Genomic DNA, 22,619 nt, shown 5'->3' with positions numbered 1-22,619 from the left:
GCCTAATCCGCAAGTGTTAACATACGAGGTGATAAATGGACAGTCTCCTTTCAGGTAAAAATACCGTTTACTTAGTCGTGTGTGTGTTGGTATGGCGGTCAGAGAACAACTTTTGGGAGTCAGTTCTCTCCTGCCACCATGTGGGTTCCCGGGATGGAATTCAGGTCAGGTCACCAGTTTGGCAGTGTCTTTACCCACTGAGCTATCGCACCACCCCCTTTAAAAATGCTAGGAATTGTTATTCATGTTTGTACCTCTGCTTACAAGCCAGAGGCCAGGTGAGAGGCAGGTTCCTTGGAGCTGCTGGGAACTGAGTTCAGATCTTCAGAAAGAGCATGGAGTACCTCTAACCTGAGCCACCTCTCTAGTCCTTCCTCCTTTAAAAAGAAACCAAACCTAGCCCCGCGATGGTGGTGCACGCCTTTAATCCCAGCACTTGGGAGGCAGAGGCAGGCGGATCTCTGTGAGCTCGAGACCAGCCTGGTCTACAGAACTAGTTCCAGGACAGGCTCCAAAGCCAGAGAAATCCTGTCTCGAAAAAAACAACCCCCCCCCCAAAAAAAAGAAACCAAACCTAATCTCAGCATTGGAGGCAGGTGGATCTCTGTGAGTTCGAGGCCGGCCTGGTCTACAAGAGTTAGTTCCAGGACAGGCTCCAAAGCCAGAGAAACCCTGTACTGAAAAACCAAAAATAAGGTAGGCCATGGTGTAACATGCCTTTAATCCCAGCACTTAGGAGGCAGGTGGATGTCTGAGTTTGAAGTCAGCTTGGTCTGTAGAGTAAGTTCTAGGACAGCCATGGCTCTTATGCAGAGAAATTGTCTTGGGGGGGAATGAAAAAACAGAACCGATATCTTTGAAAACAATTTATTTTGATTAAAGAGATTAATGATCGTCTCATTTATTGTCTATGCAGTGTCCTGCCTTCATGTACGGCTGCACTCCTAAGTGACTTACAGACTGGGAGAAATGGGCCTAATAAAAGGGAAGAACTTAAGGAAGAATGCAGGGAAGACTGAATGCTGGCGGGAAGTGGATCCCGAGCGATGCTGATGGAAAGTCTTCTCACCTCCACGGACTACTCCAACCCTGGGCCCAAGGCTCAACTCTTTCTTCTTCCTAGTCTGTGGCATTGTTTGCGCTTTCTGGTAGATCAAGGAGAGAAGAGTGGAGGGGGCGCCCCTGTCAACAAAGGGATTAGAATTAGTATTTTATTTTATTTTTTTTAATATTTATTTATTATGTATACAATATTCTGTCTGTGTGTATGTCTGCAGGCCAGAAGAGGGCACCAGACCTCATTCCAGATGGTTGTGAGCCACCATGTGGTTGCCGGGAATTGAACTCAGGACCTCTGGAAGAGCAGGCAATGCTCTTAACCACTGAGCCATCTCTCCAGCCCTAGAATTAGTATTTTAGGCTGAAAAGTAACCCCAAAACAGACTGGCTTCAAAGGGAGGGGGTGGGTATGGGGTGTGTTGGGGGTGGGGGGTAAGGTGGTAGGAGATGACAAGGAATGAGGAACCTCTGGGAGGAAGGACAGTGCTGGGGACTTAGCCGTATGCTGGAGAGCTTGAGCAGGCAGGGTAATGCCAGGGTTTCAGTTGACCTTAAAATTGTGTCAGGTGTAAAGAGGCCCATAAGGCCTGAGGTGCTTGGGTCTGGGTTGGGAGGACTTTCTCTAGAGTTCCCGGTTGTTTCAGCACTCCCCACATCTTGGTTGCAAACATACACAGCTCAAACACACTTCAGCTAATCCTACTGTTTGTATTTTTTTGCCTCCACCTCTACCTGGCTGAGACTGGAAGGGCATTGGATGGAACTATATATAATATTGTATATAATAGTATATATTATATAATAGAGTGAGATACCCAGAAACAAAGACAGTACACATACACTCACAAGTCAATTATTAGGTGTAATAGTCAATAACTAGGTGCCAGGAGAACCACCTCGCAGTCGTGGTTCATGCCTTTAATTTAATTTCAGCACTTGGGAGGCAGAACCCGGTGAATCTCTGTGTACAAGGCCAGCCTGGTCTCGAGTGAGTCCAGGACAGCCAGGACTCAGTGGGTCAGAGACGCCGCATCCTCCTGTACATGCTCCAAGTTCACCTCTGGCTAGCATCTGTACCTGCTCACTCTGCAGCTCTGCCTGCGTGTCTTCATCGGAGTTCGGCTTAGGGAGGCTGGCGCACCTATATTTCAGCTGCTGGTTTTCTCGGAGAACCTTCTCAATGCGTTGCTTCATCTCTTGCACCTTTTTCTGCAAAACAGAGCACATCCGCTCTATTCCAGCTCTTCTTTCCACAGGAGCTTCCCACCAGCTGGAAAGGTGAGCAGCTGAGTGATTCCCAACCCTGGAGAGGACCTGGCACACTGCTTTCAGTGGATAAAAGCCAAGTTAGTTGTTATTATCGTACATTTAATCCCAGCACTTGGGAGGCAGAAGCAGCCTGAAATCCAGTGTGCCGTCCAGGCGACCAGGACAGTTACACTGGGAAGCCCCGTCTTAAAAACTAGTAGCCACTATTGAAAACAATTTAGAAAGGCACAGAATTTAAGACAGAATGTAAAAGATGAATCAGGTGATGTGAGATTGCCCTCTGTATGCTGTGACTATGTTTTGCTAGCATTGGTTAATATAAAGAATCTCTTTGGTCAATGGCAAAATAAGTAGACTGGATGGAAAACGAAACTGAACGCAGAGAGAAAAAAGGCAGAGTCAGGGAGACATCCTGTAGCTGCCGTCTTGGAGTCTACCTGTTCTATAGCTAAACGCTGGAGGAGCTCGCCAATTTTACTTCGTTGATGTCGTGTGGTGTCAGACGTCGCTTGGTTTTTCACAACGAGCTCCTTGTTCTGTTGAGCAAGTTGGGCCTAAAGCAAACAGTAAATTTTACAGTAAGATATAAAGGAAAACTACCTAGCAAAAATGTAACACTCTATAAAGGAAGACCGTCCTAGCAATTCCCCACTGCAAAGAACCCTCAGTGACCCTGCTCACCAGCTCTACCCTAGAGCCTAAGAATCTAGTCTCTTCTTTTAAACAAAGGCTCCTCTTTCTTCCTAAACCTAGAGCTGTTCTGCTTTATATTCTAGGCTCATTGATGCTCTGCAGTGCCTCCAATGTCTCCTTCAGGCCAGAAGAGGGCACCAGATCTCAATACAGATGGCTGTGAGCCACAACGTGGTGGCTGGGAATTGAACTCAGGACCTATTGGGGAGCCATCTCTTCAGCCCCAAAGCAGATTATTTTTAGGACAAGTTTTTAGCATGTAAGCATTGTGGTCGTTTCATAAGAAAGGTGCCCTACAGCCTTGGCCACTTCCAGCTCTCATTGAAATTCTGGCTTGCTGAAGAAGACGCCTGGCTTCTTAGCTTCCTGCTTCTGCCACCATTCCTGCAAGCTTGCTGCCTCCCCAACATGGACCCATCCCTCGGGACTGTAGGTCAAACTGAACCCCCTCTTCCTTATGCTGCCTAGGACACGAGGCTGTGTCATAGCAACAGGACAGCGACACCTCTGCTGTCACCTTAAACTCAGTAACTACTTTACAATACAGAGCAGAGAATGGTATATCCAAGGGGACTGACTTCACACTAAAATTTTAAAAATTTAAAATCAAATTTTAGATTCCAACCCGTTAGTTTCTCCCTCCTCTCATTCCCTCCCTCCATGCTCCCTAGGCCCCCAGGAAGAAAGGGTACTTTTACCCAATGCTGTACAGCCAAGGCTTGCAGGTTCTTCCCTTAAAGTCCCCTTACCCTGAAGCCTTGGCCAATCTTCCCCACCCGCTGAGGTGGTGTGTTGGATTACCAGCTCTGTGGTGGTCTTGTTTGGGGGGTTCCATGACGCAGCCACAACAGTACCTCTGAGCCACATCCCCAGCCCAGATATATTTCAGGACCCCTGGCAGGCACACACAACCATTTACTACACGGGATAGTGGTAGTTTGAATGTAACTGGCATCCATAAGGTCGTGGGAGTATCAGTTATATAGATGGTGTGGTATTGTTACGGAGGAAATGTGTCACGTTGGGGCTGGCTTTGAGGTCCCCTACGCTCAGGTTCTGGTTCAGTTCACTTCCTATTCTGCAGATCAAGGATGTAGGTAGGACTCTTCTCCAGCACCATATCTACCTGTACACCACGTCACACGTATGATAATGGACAAAATCTCTAAAAATTAAAGATCATGGGGCCTCTTTACAGCAAGAGAGCTAAGAAATGTAGTAATTAAAAAGACAGGTGGATCAATGTAATCAACTAACCCATCTCTATTATTCTGTATATAGAAACTTGGCTGTGGTTTTACCAGATAAAGTTCCCAGCTTCTGTCTCTGGCTGCTCCATGGCTTTTCCTGACTCTGCCCTTCTCTCCTAGCATACAGCCTAGCTTTCCCCGCCTACTTCTGTTCTTCCTGCCATAGGCTCAAGGCAGTTCTTGATTCATTAATCAATAAAAGCAACATATAGACAGAAAGACCTTCCACACCAGGCAGTAGTGGTGCACACCTTTGATCCCGTTCTCGGGAGGCAGACACAGAAGGATCACTGTGTCTACAATAGCTAGATCCAGAAACACAAGGCGGTACCCACTCACTCGTAAATCAATATTAGGTGTGATGTAAAGAACCGCCTGGTGGTGGCGGTTGAAGCCTTTAATCTCAGGAGGCAGAATCAGGTAAATCTGTGTACAAGGCCAGCCTGGTCTAGAGTGAGTTCCAGGACAGCCAGGACTCACGGGGTCAGAGACACTGCTCCAAGTTCACATCTGGCCAGCATCAGTACCTGCTCTGCCTGCCCCCTCCGTAGCTCTGCCTGCGTCTCTGACTTCTGCTGACGGAGGAGGGCGCACATCTCCTTCAGGTGCTTGTTTTCTCCGAGAAGCTTCTCAATGCGCTGCCCCATCTCTTCCTCCTTTCCCTGCAAGAGACACCACAGCGTCTCTATTCCTGCCCTTCCTACCAAAGGAGCTTCTGAGTGACTGGCATTCACTGGAGTGGCCCGGGAACATGCCAGCCAGAGCAGCTATGCAGTGAGTCAGAATGCGCAACATTGGCACGCCTGTCAGTGCAATCACGGAATTAGGTCTGCCTTTGCCAGAGAAAAATAGACACAATTTATGAAGAGACAGGCAGGTCTCTAAGTTTATGGAGATCCATTCTAGGGCAGAAGGCCTGTCTCAAAAGGTGTGGGAATATTCATGCTACACAGACCAGAGAGGCTATGGAACACGGAAGGCTGAAGCAGGAATGCATGGATCCGTATGGAAAGGGAAGACAAAGATCTCCGGGGTGGACTGTAGCTGGGTAGGCGTGGGAACAGAGGGGATCAGGTTAGGTGGGGTGAATGGAGGGGTACAGTACTGGGAGATAACTGGAATGGAGGGCCCATTTCAGGGAAGGGTAGAAACCCCCAGGTAAAACTCTAGCGAGAGTGGATGCATAGCCTGACCTGGCTCTCTCCTGTGACACTGCTGTGGAATATCCTTTACACTGCATCACGATGCGGCACCGTGATAGGTTTAAAAAAACCTAAGTGGTCAATAGCGAGTCAGGGGCTACAGACAGGACTACTGGACAGAGCTCTGGGAAGGGGGCTTCTCCAACCAGACACAGAGGGAGCAAGACATGCTGGAGAGATCACAGCCCTGTGCCCACATGCAGATAAACAGAAATGGGTTAATTTAAGTTGTAGAGGCAGAGAGACATGTTCCAAGTACACTTCTGGTCAGCAGCTGTACCTTCTCCTGTAGCTCTGCCTGTTTGTCTGAGTTTGGTTTCGGCCCCTGCAATACAGCGCAATTGTCTTTGAGCTCCTGGTTTTCTCGGAGAAGCTTCTTAGTGCGTTGCTTCATCTCTTCCACCTTTCCCTGCAAGAGACACCACAGCCGCTCGATTCCAGGCCTTCCTTCCACAGGAGCTTCCCACAAGCAGAGAAGGTGAGCAGCAGAGTGACTGGCACTCCTTGCAGTTAAGGAGGACTGCCCACTCTAAGACTCTAGCAAGAGTGGATGTGTAGCCTGAACTGCTATCTCCCATAACCAGGCAGGACTTCCAGTGGGAGGGGCTGGGACACTGCTGTGGAATATTTCCTTACACTGTGAGAAGATGTGGCAATGTGATTGGTTTAATGAAAAGCTAAGGAGACAAAAGCGAGGCAGGAGATATAGGCAGGACTACTGGACAAAGAGGGAGTGCTGAAGTGAATTGAAGTCTTAGCTAGAGGGACACGTTAAACAATGACACTGAGATTTCTGACTAATTATGAAAAGCACGGCCTATATCTTAGGCTTATTCCTAACTAGCCTTTATTTTATTTACTTAACTTATTATGTATACAGTGTTCGGCCTACATGTATGCCTGCACATCCTAAGACACCCTATCCCACAGATGGCTGATACCCAAACTGTAGTTGCTGGGAATTGCGGTCAGGACTCTGGAGGAGCAGCCAGTGCTCCTGAGCCATTTATTTCTCCACTCTCCCCACAGCTAGCTCTTATACCTTAAATTAAGGTGTTAAACTACATAGTCATGAGACTCGGATCTGTGACCTCTCCTCCAGCGGGTCTTGTTCCCTCTGTTAAGTGACTCCCTCTCTTCTTCCCCAAACTCTGGAGAGCAGCACATTGAAACATTTTTTAAAGGCATCAGATGTAAAAGCCAATAATTCAGGTGATGTTGGATCCCCCTTTGTATGCTGTGAATGTTTTTTTAAATTTTCTTATCTTAATCATAGTTCAATAAAGAATCTGTTTTGCCTTATTTCAGGGCGAAATATAGGCAGGTGGGAAAACTAAATGCAGGGAGAAAGAAGGTGGAGTCAAGGAGAATCCTTGTAGCTGGCAAAGACAACCGAGCCCCTCAGTTAGCCACAGGCTTGTGGAGATACAGATTGATAGACATCAATAAATTTAAGATACAAGAGCTAGGTAGGAATACGCCGAAGTCATAGGCTAACCAGTGTTAATTATAGTTTCAATCTCTGATTAAATCAGTAGTGAAGCCAACAGAAAATAGCACCGGGTCAGACACCGCATCCTCATGTATATGCTCCAAGTTCACCTCTGGCCAGCATCTGTACCTGCTCCCTCTGCAGCTCTTCCTGCACATCTGACATCTGCTGGCGGAGGCTGGCGCAGTTCTCCTTCAGCTGCTGGCGGAGGCTTGCGCAGTTCTCCTTCAGCTGCTGGTTTTCTCTGAGAAGCTTCCCAGTGCGCTGCTCCATCTCTTCCTCCTTTGCCTGCAAGAGAGACCACAGCTCCTCTATTCGAACCCTTCCTTCCAGCAGAAGCTTCTCACCAGCTGGGAAGGTGGGCAGCTGAGTGACTGGCACTCTCTGGAGAGGCCCTGGCACACGCCAGCCAGAGCAGCTATGCAGTGGGATAGAAGGCACATCATTGGCATGCCTGCCAGTGCAATCACAGACTTAAGTCTGCCCTTGCCAGCAAAGAAAGACAGACTTTAGGCCACAAGTTCTGAGGAAGAGACAGGCAGGTCTAAGATGTAGACATTGGGTCTACAGAGAGTTCTTGGACAAAAGTACTGTCTCAAAAAAAGGGGATGGTGAGGGCTGGAGAGATGGCTCAGAGGTTGAGAGCACTGACTATTCCATTCCTGAGTTCCATTCCCAGCAACCACCTGGCGGCTCACAACCATCTGTAATGAGATCTGGTGCCCTCTTCTGGTCTGTAGACAAAACACTGTATACATAAATCTTTTCAAGGGTGGTGATAACCATGTTACAACGCAGACTAGAGAGGCTACGTAACAAGGAAGGCTCAAGTGGGAATGCATGGATCTGTATGGAAAAGGAAGACAAAGGACCTTAGCTGGGTAGACGTGGGAACAGGGGGGAATCTGGTTAGGTGGGGTGAATGGAGGGGTACAGTACTGTAAGAGAAAACTGAAAAGGTGGGGCACATTTCAGGGTCAGGTAGACACCCCAGCTAAGACTCTAGCGAGAGTGGATGCATAGCCTGACCTGGCTCTCTCCTGTGACCGGGTGAGACTCGCAGTGGGGGCTGGGACACTGTTGTGGAATGTCCTTTACACCTTTACGCGACTCAGTGTTTTGTCCTGCCCGTCATTTCCCAAAGACACAGAGACTCTTTCTTCATTATGAAAGCTTGTCCTATAGATTAGGCGGGTTTCTAATTTGCTTTTTTTATTTTGAAAGAGATATCATGTATGCAATTTCTTGCCATCATGCATGTAAGGCTGTGTGCCAGAAGAGGGCGCCAGATGTCACTGCAGATGGTTGAGAGCCACCATGTAGGTGCTGGGGACTGGAACTCATAGCCTCTGGAAGAGCAGACAGTGATCTGAACCTCCTCAGCCATTTCACCAGTCAATCACCCACCTTGCTCATGTAATTTATATTAACTCATTTCTATTCATCTACATGTTGCCATGTGACTCGTGGCTTTGACCTCTCCACCAGATCTTGTTCCCTGTGGTACTGACTCCCTTTCTTGTCTTCCCAGGACTCTCAATAGCAACCTCATCAAAACATTTAAAAAGGCACAAAATTGTTTAAGATACAATGTAAAAGGCAATTATAAATCGGGTGATGTTGGATCTCCCTTTGTATGCTCTGCATTTTTTTAAACCATTGTTATACAAAAATGGTCTGTTTTTCCCTATGACAGGGCAGAATGTAGGTAGGAGGGAAAACTTAACTGAATTTTTTAAACTAAAACTAAACTGAGAAAGACACTGGAGACAGGAGACATGTAGCTGCCAAAGACACCGTAGTGTGGTGATACAAGGATTACTATAAATCGAGAAATCTGAGAGACAAGAGCTGGGGTAGGAATATGCCTAAGTCATTGTTCAGGCAGTGTTATAATTAATAAAGTTTCTTTGTGATTAATTATTCGGGCCTGGGAAGTCAGGAAACAAAAGCACAATCTGATTATAGTCGAACAGCAAATACCACTGGGTCAGACACCACAATCCACATCTACATGACTATGTTCACCCCTTACCTGCATCTGTACCTGCTTCCTCTTTAACACTTCCTGCCTGTATGAGCTCAGCTTCTGCCAGCTGGTGCAATTCTCCCTCAGCTCCTGGTTTTCTCGGAGAAGCTTCTCCATGTGCTGCTCCATATCCTGTACTTTTCGCTGCAAGAGAATCACAGAAATAAGTCTGCCTTTGCCAGGAAAGACTTCCAGTGGGAGGGGCTGGGACTCTGCTATGTGGAATATTCCCTTACACTGAGATGTGGCCACGTGATTGGTTTAAAGAGCCAATATCGAGGCAGGAGAAGCCAGAGGGACATGACAATGGCAAAGACCGAGTTTTGTAATTAATATGTGAACTGGAAGCCCAAAGGAAAATTCGTCCATGTATGAGGCCCAAAGTGGGGTGCAATATGAAGAAAGTCTTCTTTCTCTGCCGCGCTTGTCAACAGCTAAACAATGACACTGAGACTTCTTACTAATTATGAAAAGCACAGCCTATAGCTTAGGCTTATTTCTAACTAGCCTTTTTTACTTATTTACTTATTATGTGTACAGAATTCTACCTGCATGTATGCCTGCACACCATAAGGCACCAGAACCCAAACTGTAGTTGCTGCGAATTCCGATCAGGACTCTGGAGGAGCAGCCAGTGTTCTATCTAATTAATCCTCAGCCATTTCTCCAGTCTCCCCACAACTAGCTCTTATACCTTAAATCAAGGTATTCATCTACAGGTTGCCATGTGACTCATGGCTCTGACCTCTCCAGCGGGCCTTTGTTCCCCTGGTAGTGACTCCCCCCTCTTCTTCCCTGAACTCTGAAGAGCAAGCAGCCACATTGAAACATTTTTAAAAGGCATCAAATGTAAAAGCCAATCAGGAGATGTTTACTCTCTTTGGATGCTATGGTTTTTTTTTAATGTTTTAATTTTAACCATTGTTGGAGAGATGGCTCAGAGGTTAAGAGCACTGGCTGCTCTTCCAGAGGTCCTGAGTTCAAATTCCAGCAACCACATAGTGGCTCACAACCATCTGTAATGAGATTTGGTGCCCTCTTCTGGCCTGCAGGCATACATGGAGGCTGAACACTGGGTATATAATAAATCTTTAAGCCGGGTGGTGGTGTCACATGCCTTTAATCCCAGCACTAGGGAGGCAGAGGCAGGTGGATCTCTGTGAGTTCGAGGCCAGCCTGGTCTACAAGAGCTAGTGCCAGGACAGGCTCCAAAGCTACAGAGAAACCCTGTCTCAAAAAAAAATTTTTAACCATTGTTCTATAATACAAAAAAGCAGTTTTCACCTATCGTGGGGCAGAATACAGGCAGGTGGGAAAGCTAAACTAAATGCAGTGAGAAAGAAGGGAGTCAGAGAATTCTTGTGGCTGCCAATGGCACCCGAGCCACATGCTTGTGGAGATGCAGATTGATTGATAGACATCAATAAATTTAAGATATAAGAGCTAGGTAGGAATACGCCGAAGTCATAGGCTAACCAGTGTTATATTAATATTTCCATTGTGATTATTCTGACCTGAGCAGTCAGGAAACAAAGACACCATCACCGATTATAATCAGTAGTGGAGCCCCGGGACAGACACCACATCCTCATGGTCACTTCTGACCAGCATCTGTACCTGTTCCCTCTGCAGCTCTGCCTGCACATCTGACTTCTGCTGGAAGAGACTTGCGCAGTTCTCCTTCAGCTGCTGGTTTTCTCTGAGAAGCTCCCCAGTGCGTTGTTCCACCTCTTCCTCCTTTTCCTGCAAGAGAGACTACAGCTCCTCTATTCGAACCCTTCCTTCCAGCAGAAGCTTCTCACCAGCTGGGAAGGTGAGCAGCTGAGTGACTGGCACTCTCTGGAGAGGCCCTGGCACACGCCAGCCATAACAGCTATGCAGTGGGATAGAAGACACACAACATTGGCTTGCCTGCCAGTGCAATCACAGTCTGCCTTTGCCAGCCAAGAAAGACAAACCTTATGCCACAATTTCTAAGAGATAGGCATATCTCTACAGGATTTAGACATTGGGTCTACAGAGATTTCTAGGACAGAAGTACTGTCTCAAAAAAAAAGGTGGCGATATCCATGATAAAACACAAACTAGAAGGCTTGAGCGGGAATGCATGGATCTGTCTGGAAAGGGGAGACAAATATCTCCAGGGTGGACAGTAGCTGGGTAGGCATGGGAACATGGGGGATCAGGTTAGGTGGAGGTGTACCGTAGTAATGAGCGATAACTGGAATGGGGGACACATTTCAGGGTTAGGTAGACACCCCAGCTAAAACTCTAGCGATAGTCTAGGACAAGCCTATAGTACAACTTCCATATAAAGAAAAGGATTCTGTCCTGCCCGCCATTTCCCAAATAAAGACAGAGACTCTTTCTTCATTATGAAAGCTTGTCCTGAAAGAAGAATTTGCTTTTTTTGGAAGAGATTTATCACGTATGCAATTTCTTGCCATCGCGCATGTGCGCCTGCCAGCCAGAAGAGGGCGCAAACATCACTATAGATGGTCGAGAGCCACCATGAGTGCTGGGGACAGGAACTCGGGGCCTCTGGAAGAGCAGCCACTGATCTTAACCTCGAGCCATTTCTCCAGGCCTCATCCACCTGGTTCATGTAATTTAAATTAACTCATTTCTATTCATTTACATGATGCCATGTGACTCCTGGCTTTGATGTCCCTCCCCATCCCCCGCAGATCTTGTTCCCTGTTGTTGGCTGGTGACTCCCTCTGCCTTTCTTCTTCTTAAAGCAGATAAAACAAAGGCAAATACAAAATAAAACTGGCTCAGGGCCAGGGCAATTCTCTCATGGCCAAGTTCACCTCTGGCCAGCATCTGTACCTGCTCCCTCTCCAGCTCTGCCCTCACATCCGACTTCTGCTGGCGGAGGCTGGCGCAGTTCTCCTTCAGCTCCTGGTTTTCACGGAGAAGCTCCTCAGTGCGCTGCTCCATCTCTTCTACCTTTCCCTGCAAGAGAATCAAATAATGAAGTCTGTCTTTGTCAGGAGAGAAAGACAATCAAACTGCTCTTCCAGAGAGGTCCTGAGTTCAATTCCCAGTAACCACATGGTGGCCCTTTCTCTGATTACAAGCAATCTCCGATTACAATCAGGAGTGAAGCCAACAGAATTTAGCACCGGGTCAGACACCGCATCCTCAGGTACCTGATCCCAAGTTCACCTCTGGCCAGCATCTGTACCTGCTCCCTCTGCAGCTCTGCCTGCAAATCTGAGTTCAGCTGATGGAGGCTTGCGCAGTTCTCCTTCAGCTGCTGGTTTTCTCGGAGAAGCTCCTCGGTGTGCTGCTCCATCTCTCTCACCTTTTCCTGCAAGAAAGACCACAGCTCCTTCATCACAGCCCTTCCACAGGAGCTTCCTACCTGTTGGGAAGGTGAGCAGCCGAGTGACTGGCACTCCCAGGTGGCCCTGTTTTTTTCATTTAACCATTGTTCAATAAGAAAGCTATTTTGCCCTATGGCAGGGCAGAATCTAAGTAGGTAGGAAAACTAAACTGAATGAAGGGAGAAAGAAGGTGGGGTCAGGCAAAAGCCTCATATTTGCCAAAGCTGCCAGAGCCTTCCTTTCTCAGTAAGCCACAGACTTGTATATTTATAAGAGCTAAGTAGAGCCGGGCGGTGGTGGTGCACACCTTTAATCCCAGCACTCGGGAGGCAGAGGCAGGCGGATCTCTGGGAGTTTGAGACCAGCCTGGCCTACAGAGCTAGTTCCAGGACAGGCTCAAAGCTACTGAGAAACCCTGTCTCGAGAAACTAAAAAAAATAAAAGAGCTAAGTAGGAATTCACCTAAGTCACTGGGCAACTGTATTGAGTCATCTTAATATAGTTTGTGATTATTCGGGGATGGGCAGTCAGGAAACAAAGGCCCAATATCTGATTATATTCAGCAGTGTAGCCAATAGAAAAGAGCACCGGGTCAGACTCCGCAGTCCTCATGTACACGACCCCAAGTTCACCTCTGGCCAGCATCTGTACCTGTTCCGTCTGCAGCTCTGCCACCACTACTGAGTTTTGCTGAAAGAGGCCAAAGCAGTGGTCTGCCAACCGAGTGTTTTCTCGGCGAAGCAACTCAGTGCTCTGCCCCATGTCTTCCACCTTTTCCTGCAAGAGAAATAAATCACAGCGTCTGTATTCCAGCCCTTCCTTCCAGCAGGAGCTTCCGACCTGCTGGGAAGGTGAGCAACTGAGTGACTGGCACTCACTGGTGCCAGAGCAGCTATCCAGTGAGTCAGAAGGCGTGAAATATTGGCGTGTGCGTTCTAGTGCAATCACAGAACTAAGTCTGCCTCTGTCAGGAAAGAAAGAAACAAACTCTAGGCCACAGGTAATAAGAGCCAGGCAGGGCAGGTCTTTCTAAGTTTACAGGCATCCGGTCTACAGAATTACGGCAGATGTTTACAGGCAGATGTTTACAGAGAAGTCACGTGTCAAAAAAAGGGGTGGCAAGGGCTGGAGAGATGGCTCAGTGGTTAAGAGCACTGTCTGCTCTTCCAGAGGTCATGAGTTCAATTCCCAGCAACCACATGGTGGCTCACAAACATCTGTAATGAGATCTGGCGCCCTCCTCTGGTGGGTGGGCATACATGGAGGCAGAATGTTGTGTACATAATAAATCTTTAAAAAAAAGGGGGGGGTGGCAATAACCATGCCACAACTTAGAGGCCATGTGACAAGGAAGGCTCAAGCGGAATGCATGGATCTGTACGGAAAGGGAAGACAGATCTCCAGGGTGGACTGTAGCTGGGTAGGGGTGGGTACAGGGGGGATCAGGTTAGGTGGGGTCAAGGAGGGCTATAGCACTAAAAGAGATAACTGGAATGAATGGGAGACACATTTCAGGGTCAGGTAGACACCCCAGCTAAGACTCTAGCGAAAGTGGATGCATAGCCTGACCTGGCTCTCTCCTGTGACCAGGTGAGACTCGCAGTGGGGGCTGGGACACTGCTGTGGAATGTCCTTTACATGGCAGCGTGATAGGTTTAATAAAAACCTAAGTGGTCAATAGCGAGTCAGGGACTATAGACTGGACTACTGGACAGAGAGCTCTGGGAGAATAAAAGGGGTGTCTCCAACCAGACAGAGGGAGCAAGACTTGCTGGAGGAGAGATCACAGCCCTGTGCCAACATGCAGATAAACAGCATTTTAGTTGTAGAGACAGACAGATGAGCCTATAGTTCAGGGTGAGTCTTCCTGTTGATTCTGAGCTAGATGCCAAAAAGAAAAACGTCAGACTCCATGTGACCCCCAATGTAGAGTGCTAGAAGACAGGGAATCTCCTGCCTGTGAGCACAAGAGACTTCTTTCTCCTTGAGAACTCAGCTTATAGCTCAGGTGGGTTCCTAATTTCCTTTTTTGTAAGAGATTTATTATGTATGCAATTTCTTGCCATCACGCATGTGCGCCTGCCAGCCAGAAGAGGGCGCAGACATCACTATAGATGGTTGAGAGCCACCATGAGTGCTGGGGACAGGAACTCGGGGCCTCTGGAAGAGCAGCCACTGATCTTAACCTCGAGCCATTTCTCCAGGCCTCATCCACCTGGTTCATGTAATTTAAATTAACTCATTTCTATTCATTTACATGATGCCATGTGACTCCTGGCTTTGATGTCCCTCCCCATCCCCCGTAGATCTTGTTCCCTGTTGTTGGCTGGTGACCCCCTCTGCCTTTCTTCTTCCCAAAGCAGATAAAACAAAGGCAAATACAAAATAAAACTGGCTCAGGGCCAGGGCAATTCTCTCATGGCCAAGTTCACCTCTGGCCAGCATCTGTACCTGCTCCCTCTCCAGCTCTGCCCTCACATCTGACTTCTGCTGGCGGAGGCTGGCGCAGTTCTCCTTCAGCTCCTGGTTTTCACGGAGAAGCTCCTCAGTGCGCTGCTCCATCTCTTCTACCTTTCCCTGCAAGAGAATCAAATAATGAAGTCTGTCTTTGCCAGGAGAGAAAGACAATCAAACTGCTCTTCCAGAGAGGTCCTGAGTTCAATTCCCAGTAACCACATGGTGGCCCTTTCTCTGATTACAAGCAATCTCAGATTACAATCAGGAGTGAAACCAACAGAATTTAGCACCGGGTCAGACACCGCATCCTCAGGTACCTAATCCCAAGTTCACCTCTGGCCAGCATCTGTACCTGCTCCCTCTGCAGCTCTGCCTGCAAATCTGAGTTCAGCTGATGGAGGCTGGCACAATTCTCCTTCAGCTGCTGGTTTTCTCGGAGAAGCTCCTCAGTGCGCTGCTCCATCTCTTCCTCCTTTTCCTGCAAGAAAGACCACAGCTCCTTCATCACAGCCCTTCCACAGGAGCTTCCTACCTGTTGGGAAGGTGAGCAGCCGAGTGACGGGCACTCCCTAGAGTGTCCCGTTGCATGCCAGCCAGAGCAGCTATGTGGTGTGGAGGAAGGTGTATTGGCGGGCCTGCCTGTGCAATCACAGAATTACATCTGCCTCTGCTAGGAGAGACAAAATAGAGCAAATTTTACGCCATAAGAAGTTATGAGGGAGGCCTGAGTTCGACACATGTGTTCTAGGACAGGCTCCACAGCTACACGGAAAAAAACCTGTCTGGGGTTCAGGGGGAGTTATGAGGGACACAGGGACGGGTGCACGTTCCTGAAATCTTAGAATTCCAAATGCTGAGGCTGAAAGGCGGCCCTGAATCTTTGCCAGTCTGGGTCATAGTGAAGTTTTTTGGGGTTGGTTGAGGTTGTGTTACTTTTTTAAAAATTGAATAGTTCCGGAAGTTACAGAAGGGAAAAATCATGCTTTTATTTTTAAAATTATTCTAAAGTCGGCCCGGCGGCAGTGGCGCACACCTTTAATCCCAGCACTTGGGAGGCAGAGGCAGACAGATCAGTGAGTTCGAGGCCAGCCTGGTACAAGCCCTAGTTCCAGGACAGGCACCAAAAACTAAAGAGAAACCCTGTCTCATAGTCTCATAAATCAAAAAAAAATTATTCAAGTCATCCCTGATTAGTGTATGTCATGATTTTCCCCAAAAGTATCTACCGTCAGTCCATAATGGCCATTGTCTCAAAGTCCCCCCTAGTCTGGAACTCGTAGGCTACAGAAAGAAGCTTGAGGGGAGGTTACAAACCTGAGTGGTAACAACCAACATGTCTTCCTCACTTTTTGAACAGAATTGGAAAGGGGTACTTGCTCCCTGAACCTTGCCATCTTCATCCACGTAGCAGAACTGGTAATTCTCACCATCCTTGGGCAGATAATAAGCTGAAAGAGGTTTGTGATTTTTTAATACAAAATAAGAGGTAACCCGTTTAAAACAAATACCAAAACTGTCCTAGAGGCCTCAAGGGGTTGGCCTAGTATTTTTTCCATACCTTTGAATAGTACCTCCTGCTGCGTGGTTAATTCCTCGGGACTGGGCATGGGAACCCACACGTATGTGTAATAGTCCTTAATTGTCTCCCACCCTACCTGCAAGGAAAGAGGCTTTGATTCAGCACTGATGAAACTTGAAAGTCTTTGGGCTAAGATTTCTTAAAATGCACTTAAATTTCATTTATACTGAATTCATTTCATTATTACAGGAACCATATTTCTTTTTTTTGTTTGTTTTGTTTTGAGACAGGGTTTCTCTGTGGTTTTGGAGCCTGTCCTGAAACTGGCTCTGTAGACCAGGCTGGTCTCGAACTCACAGAGATCCGCCTGCCTTCGCCTCCCAAGTGCTGGGATTAAAGGCGTGCACCACCATCGCCCGGCAGGAACCATGTTTCTTGACTTGTGGCTAATATAGTGGTTTTCAGCCTGAGTCTCCATGCTTTTGGCAAGCCTCTAAAATACTTACGTTTCATAACAGCAACAATTGAAGTAGCATCGAAATAAATTTAGGTAAACAAACACCACTCAAAATTCCATTTAAGAAGGAAATAAAACTGTAACTTCAACTCCCATTACATGAGCTTCAGATTTGATCCCTAAGTCACCAGCCAGATGTGGTAGGTCAGTCAGGTCTGTCCTGACACCTGAGTACCCACAGCAGGAAGGTTGCTGAGGCCAGCATGAGACTACAATGTAAGTTCCAGCCCAATGTCAAAGCAAACAGCCGCTGTATTATCCAATGTTACACAGAGAACTGGCAAGAATGTTTTGAGAAGCCAGTCCTAATGATGACTGACCCATAATTACAACCACGTGGAACCTTAAGGACATGGGCCAGCACAGTAACAATTAATAAAATAAAAATAGCCACATGGGAAGAAAAACTGCCACCTGGTGGCCCCCAGCCTGACTCCAGGCTCTGCTGCCACCAGGGAGTGGGGGGCCATAATCCAAAGGAACCAGAAGAGTTGAAGAGACTGTTTAATGGTGCTCTGAGCTTTGACACCAACCAGATGGTCGCTTAACATTGAGAAATGGGGCCCACTACAGACCGTGTGGTAATGAAAGATCCCCAAAACCAAACGTTCCAGGGGTTCTGGTTTTGTGACCTACTTTTGAAGAGGTGGAGGCTGCTGTGCTGGACCACACAAAGTTGATGGGCATGAGGGGGAACCAAAGAGCTGTTTCTAAAGAGGATTCTGATGCCCACTTAACAGTTGTGGGCTGCTATGTGGGTGCTGGGAATTGAACCTATGTTTTCTAAGTTAAGAGCCATGAATGCTCTTAACTGCTGAGCCCTCTCTCCAGTGCTTGAAATAGGATAATTTGGTCTTTGAACGCATAATAAAAATTTGGGGATTGTGACATTTTTATCTTTTAGTTTGAGACTAAAAATAAATTTGTTTTTTGTTTGTTTGAGAAGGGCTCTCACTATGTAGTCCTGGCTGGAACTGAGGACCAGGCTGCAATCCTCCCGCCTCTGCTCCCGTACTGGAAATTAAAGATGTTCAGCAGGCTGAAATTTAACCCCGAGAGTCAAGACAAATTGGTGTGGTGAGAAAGCTCTGGGAACTGTAGTTTAGAATTTCTGACTGGGCAGACAGCCTACACACGGTACCTAAGACTCCACTAGATCCCAACCCCTTGGGACGAACGAACACTCACTTTAAAGATGCCAATCCAGTCACTGTGGCGAGGGTTGAACTGCCGGGTGAAGCTGTACCGGCACGTGACATCTCCTCCAGGAAGATAGAAGTCCTCCACCCCGTTAAACACTACCTGAGAGGAGCCGCCACATCCTGGCAAGACAGTGGATATGAAGGAATCCTCCATCATATTTTCCATGGTGGAGAGTCCTGTTAAGGAGATATGGAACAGAGTACGTGAAAACCTGCCTCCATAAAGAAATTTAAAAATATATAGAATTATAGAATAGGGTAAGATTCAGAAAGGGTTTGGGGGAGACTTCCAGGCTTTCACCCAAGAAATTTCTATTCACACAAGTCAGAAAAAGCAAAATCTGACAAGAATCAAAACAGCAGGCTGGCTTTCTGTTTAACTCTACCCAGTGTGCATCCCTGCTGTCCTAGGCTCTAAGCATTTTTAATATCTGCGCCCCAGACACCGCAGCCTGCCCACAGCCCCATTCTTTGCTCCCTGCTGTCGTTGCTCCTACGAAAAGAAGCCCCTCCACAGTACAGACTGAACTCAGAACTTTCAATTCTAAATTCTCCTATTTCTCATCCCAACAAACCCTATGACGTTAGGAAAGCTAAATTCTTTGGATTTCAGCTTTTCATTTAATTCCATTTATTCTGCAATAGTTAGGACCTTCCATAAGGCTATGCTAGGAGCTGATTAGCATAGTGTACTACTTTGTAGGCCAGACTGGCCTTGAACTCACTGGCCTAGGCCTCCCCGCCTAACTGCTGGGATTAAAGGCGTGACCACCATACCCAGCCTGTCAGCCAGCTAGTTTGGGTTTTGGTTTGGTTTTTCAAGACTGGGTTTTTCTGTAGCTTTGGGGCCTGACCTGGAACTAACTCTTGTAGACCAGGCTGGCCTCAAACTCTCTTTTCCTGCCACTCAAGAGCGAGTGCCACCTGGCTATGACTGGGGTTTTTGACAAGTGGGTTTGTGCTCAGGGAATTCCAGCAGCAGAAAATGCAACACTGGGGCCTAGGAGTCTCTAGTTCAGAGCACTTACTGCTTTTCCAGAAGATCCAAGTTTGTCAAGGGCTTCACAGCCAAATGCAACCCAACTTCAGAATATCCAGTGCCTCAGGCCTCCAAGGGCACCTATAGCCGTGTGCACATACATGCACACACAAACACCTACACATAATTTAAAACGAAATACCTTTGAAAGAAAAATGCAGCTAGTTTGAAGACAGGCAAGGACCCCTTTCTATACAAGATAATCCCTGTTTTTTAGAGGATTACAGTAGATATAATATACAGATGAAAAGAAAAATATAAAACAACTACGGCTGGGAATGCAGTTTAGTGTTCGTGTGTGTAAGGCCCCGGGTTCAAGCAGCGGCCTAAAATTAGAAAAAAATTAAAAACCAAATAGTAGGAACCTGTTTGTAACGGTCGTGGAGATTTGGCTCCACGGTTAAGACTGGCTGCTTTTCCAAAGGACCTGCGGACAGGGTCACTCACAGCGTCCCTTCTCAGGCCTGAAGTGACTCTTACTAGCCCTCCTTCAAACTCGCCCCTAAGTCAGGGGTATTTTGTTTGGATGGTCTGATTATCATTTGAGACAGTCTCTCACTCTGTAGCCCTGGTTGACAGAGAACTAGGTTGACCAGGGTAGCCTTGAACTCACAAAGATCCAACTGAGAGGGCGGTGGTGGCGCATGCCTTCAATCCCAGCACTTGGGAGGCAGAGGCAGGCGGATCTGTGAGTTCGAGGCCAGCCTGGTCTACAAGAGCTAGTTCCAGGACAGGCACCAAAAAGCTACAGAGAAACCTTGTCTTGAGAAAAAAAACAAAAAATCCAACTGCTTCCCCCCCCCCCCCGAGAGCAAGCATTAAACTAAAGGTGTGAACCACATATGCCTGGCTAGATCTTCTCAGCAGTTGGTGGTGCCCCCACACCTGCCTCAGAGGTAAAGTGGGCTTTGGAGCACTAAACAGTCCATTGGGAAATTTAGATATAGCACCAGGAATTGATATTTCTGGTTTCTGACAGAGTCTAGCCACATCCTGAGCCTCATGCCTCAGTACAGTTTTCCAAGTGGAGTGGAAAGGGTCACATTCCAGTCCATCATTTCCCTTGTAGGTAGGGAGCTGCCATCTGTAGGATGGGAGGGCTTCTCAGCCTGACTCTAGGAGTTTCCCTAGAAGTCTCTAGTTCCCACAAAGCCACATGCTTCCTCAGTCCTAAACCTAAAGAACCAATCTATCTGAGCATTATCAAATGATTGTTGGCCCTTTAGCTAGGGATAGTGACCAACAGCCGGTCAGGCCCACTTCTCCATTAACTAAGTAACCTTCTTATCTTTAGTCCTCCTCCCGACCCAGGCGCCAGCCTCACTTCACAAGGTTAAAGTAACTGCCCATTAGGTATTCTTTCAATAAATGATCAATACATACACGCCATCCATCAAAAAGGAAAAGGAAAACCAGGCAGCATTGTGCACCTTTAATCCCAGCCACCATGTGGGCGCTGGGAATGAAACCCAGGTCCTCTGCAAGAGCAGCAAATGTTCTTAACCCAAGCTATCTCTCCAGGACCCACAAACAGCTAGGTGTGTCTGGTGGCAGAAGGATTCAGACAGAGGTCAAGGCCATCAGCTACACATTGAAAACCTAGATTTCCGAGAAACTTCAGGAATCAAAACACCACGACCAAAACCCATTAATCTGGGAATCGTGTAGAGATTCCATAATCTGACATGGTTGTTACTTCTTGTCTTCCTTTCCAGCAGATGCCAAAAGGACTAGGGCCCTCCAGGGAGCCGGTAATAAATGAGTCCAGGAACTGGCTTAGTGCCTAAGGAAACCTGCCCCTTTCCATCTCTGAACCTTTTAGTTTAAAATACACTATTCCTGGAACTAGCTCTTGTAGCCCAGGCTGGCCTGACGCTCAGAGAGCTCAGAGCTGCCTCTGCCTCCCAAGCGATAGGATTAAAGGCGTGCGCGGCTGCCGCCACCCAGCAAGAACACTTCTTTTGGGTGGAGAGATGACGCAATTCCCAGTACCCACATGGCAGCTCACAACTGCCTGTAACTCTCGGGGATCTGACACCTTCACACCAACAAACTAATGTACAGAAAATAAAGTTAAATTTTTGTTTGTTTTTCGAGACAGGGTTTTTCTGTAGCTTTGGAGCCTGCCCTGGAACTAGCTAGGTCTTGTAGACCAGGCTGGCCTCCAGCTCAAACTCAAAGGTCAGCCTGCTTCTGTCTCCCGAGTGCTGGAATTAAAGGTGTGCGCCGCTAAAGTTTTAATAATAAAAAAAGAACACCCCTTGCTCTTGCAAATGACTACGCTCAATTCCCAGTCAGACAGAATGGCTCACAACCATCCGTAACTCTGAGGGCTCTCAAGTCCTCTTGGACCTCCTCAGGCATACACGGACGCGATGCTCAGCATAGACGGCGCCAAAATATCACAAAATTTTATTTACCGATGTGTGCCTGAGCATGGGAGCAAGAATGCAGGAACTAAGATTCCAGGGTGGTGTGAGAGGCCCGGTAACCCAAAAGTCCTTAAGTCAAGGACTCCTTTGGAAAAATCAGCCCCAGCCACCCTGGAGCCACTGTAGCTGAACCATGCTCCCTATGACTGACTGAAGTGACGGCCCGCCTGTGGCCCTGTCTCAACACCCAGAAGTCCGAACTTTGCAGAACTCAGATTCTAACAGTTCCCCATCTCTTCAGATACTCACCAGGTACAGCAGCCAGTAGCCAGCAGCGTCGCAACAGCAATAGGTAGCCGGGAAGACCCGCACGGGGCTATATAAGGCGAGGGGGCGGCTAGGCCCCGCCCACAGTGTCACAACAGTCATGGCCCCGCCCCTGTAGTGCCTGGGGTGACTGGCTGGAATTAATTGCTCTTTAATCTAAAAAAAAAAACCCTGGCAGTGGAGCACGCCTTTAATCCCAGCACTGGGGGGGGGGGGGGGCGCAGAGGCAGGCGATCTCTAGGAGTTCAAGGCCAGCCTGGTCTACAGAGCTAGTTCCAGGACAGGCACCAAAACTACAGAGAAACCCTGTCTCGGAAACCAAACAAACAAACAAAAAATTATTAAATTTACTCAAAGCTTGTATTTTTGAAAAAAAAAAAAACATTCAGAGTTCATCTGACTTTTCTTGCATCTAGATAAAAACTATATTCCTATAGATAGAAATTAGACTCTGTCACATCATCCTGCCTTACACACGCACATACACACACACACACAAATCAGGCTTGGTAGTAGACACCTAACATTCCAGCATTTAGGAGGTCAGCTGTTGTTCAGGGCCAGATTTTCCACACAGCAAGTTTTGAGGCCTGCCTGGGCTATCGGAAACTTTGTCTTAAAAAAGAAATTGTCTCACCAAAAAAAAAAAAAAAAAAAAATTGTCTCACACCTGACCTTAAAGGAAATCTGTATATATAGAAATCTTTCTGGATCTCCTGTGCCTTGATTCAAACATTAAGTTTTTGTTTGCTTGTTTGTTTTTGTGTGTATGGGTGCTTTGCCTGCATATATTTATGGCCCCCACTTGCGTACCTGGTGCCCCCCCCCTGGAGGGGGGTCAGAAGAGGACGCTGGGCCCT

The 22,619-nt window shown here is 47.4% G+C and overlaps 1 protein-coding gene across 1 annotated transcript; it reads right to left on the bottom strand.

Annotated features, from left to right (window-relative positions):
• Window positions 1–1,959: 1,959 nt before the first annotated feature.
• On the bottom strand, window positions 1,960–21,861 carry Calcoco2 (calcium binding and coiled-coil domain 2). The gene is made up of 10 exons (XM_075941790.1): window positions 21,742–21,861; window positions 21,481–21,490; window positions 18,008–18,198; window positions 16,342–16,438; window positions 16,098–16,231; window positions 14,778–14,903; window positions 5,754–5,882; window positions 4,799–4,933; window positions 2,766–2,882; window positions 1,960–2,268 (listed from the first exon to the last, which is right to left on the bottom strand). Exons 1-10 carry the CDS (start codon window positions 21,859–21,861, stop codon window positions 1,978–1,980), a joined length of 1,350 nt encoding a protein of 449 aa, XP_075797905.1. The 3' UTR covers window positions 1,960–1,977.
• Window positions 21,862–22,619: the final 758 nt, after the last annotated feature.

The sequence above is a fragment of the Microtus pennsylvanicus genome, chromosome 11 (genome assembly GCF_037038515.1).
Source record: "Microtus pennsylvanicus isolate mMicPen1 chromosome 11, mMicPen1.hap1, whole genome shotgun sequence".
NCBI classification, from domain to species: Eukaryota; Metazoa; Chordata; class Mammalia; order Rodentia; family Cricetidae; genus Microtus; species Microtus pennsylvanicus.
The sequence above is the reverse complement of the archived record's forward strand: the minus strand, read 5'-3'. Positions and strand labels throughout refer to the sequence as shown.

Excerpts from the sequence above, each read along its gene's own strand:
- Calcoco2 (XM_075941790.1), bottom strand. The coding sequence starts at position 21,861 with ATGACTGTTGTGACACTGTGGGCGGGGCCTAGCCGCCCCCTCGCCTTA. Across the intron at positions 16,439-18,007 it reads ACTGGATTGGCATCTTTAAA|GTAGGGTGGGAGACAATTAA; the intron begins GTGAGTGTTCGT and ends CTTTCCTTGCAG. Across the intron at positions 5,883-14,777 it reads CAGAGCTGGAGAGGGAGCAG|GGAAAGGTGGAAGAGATGAA; the intron begins GTACAGATGCTG and ends TGTCTCTTGCAG.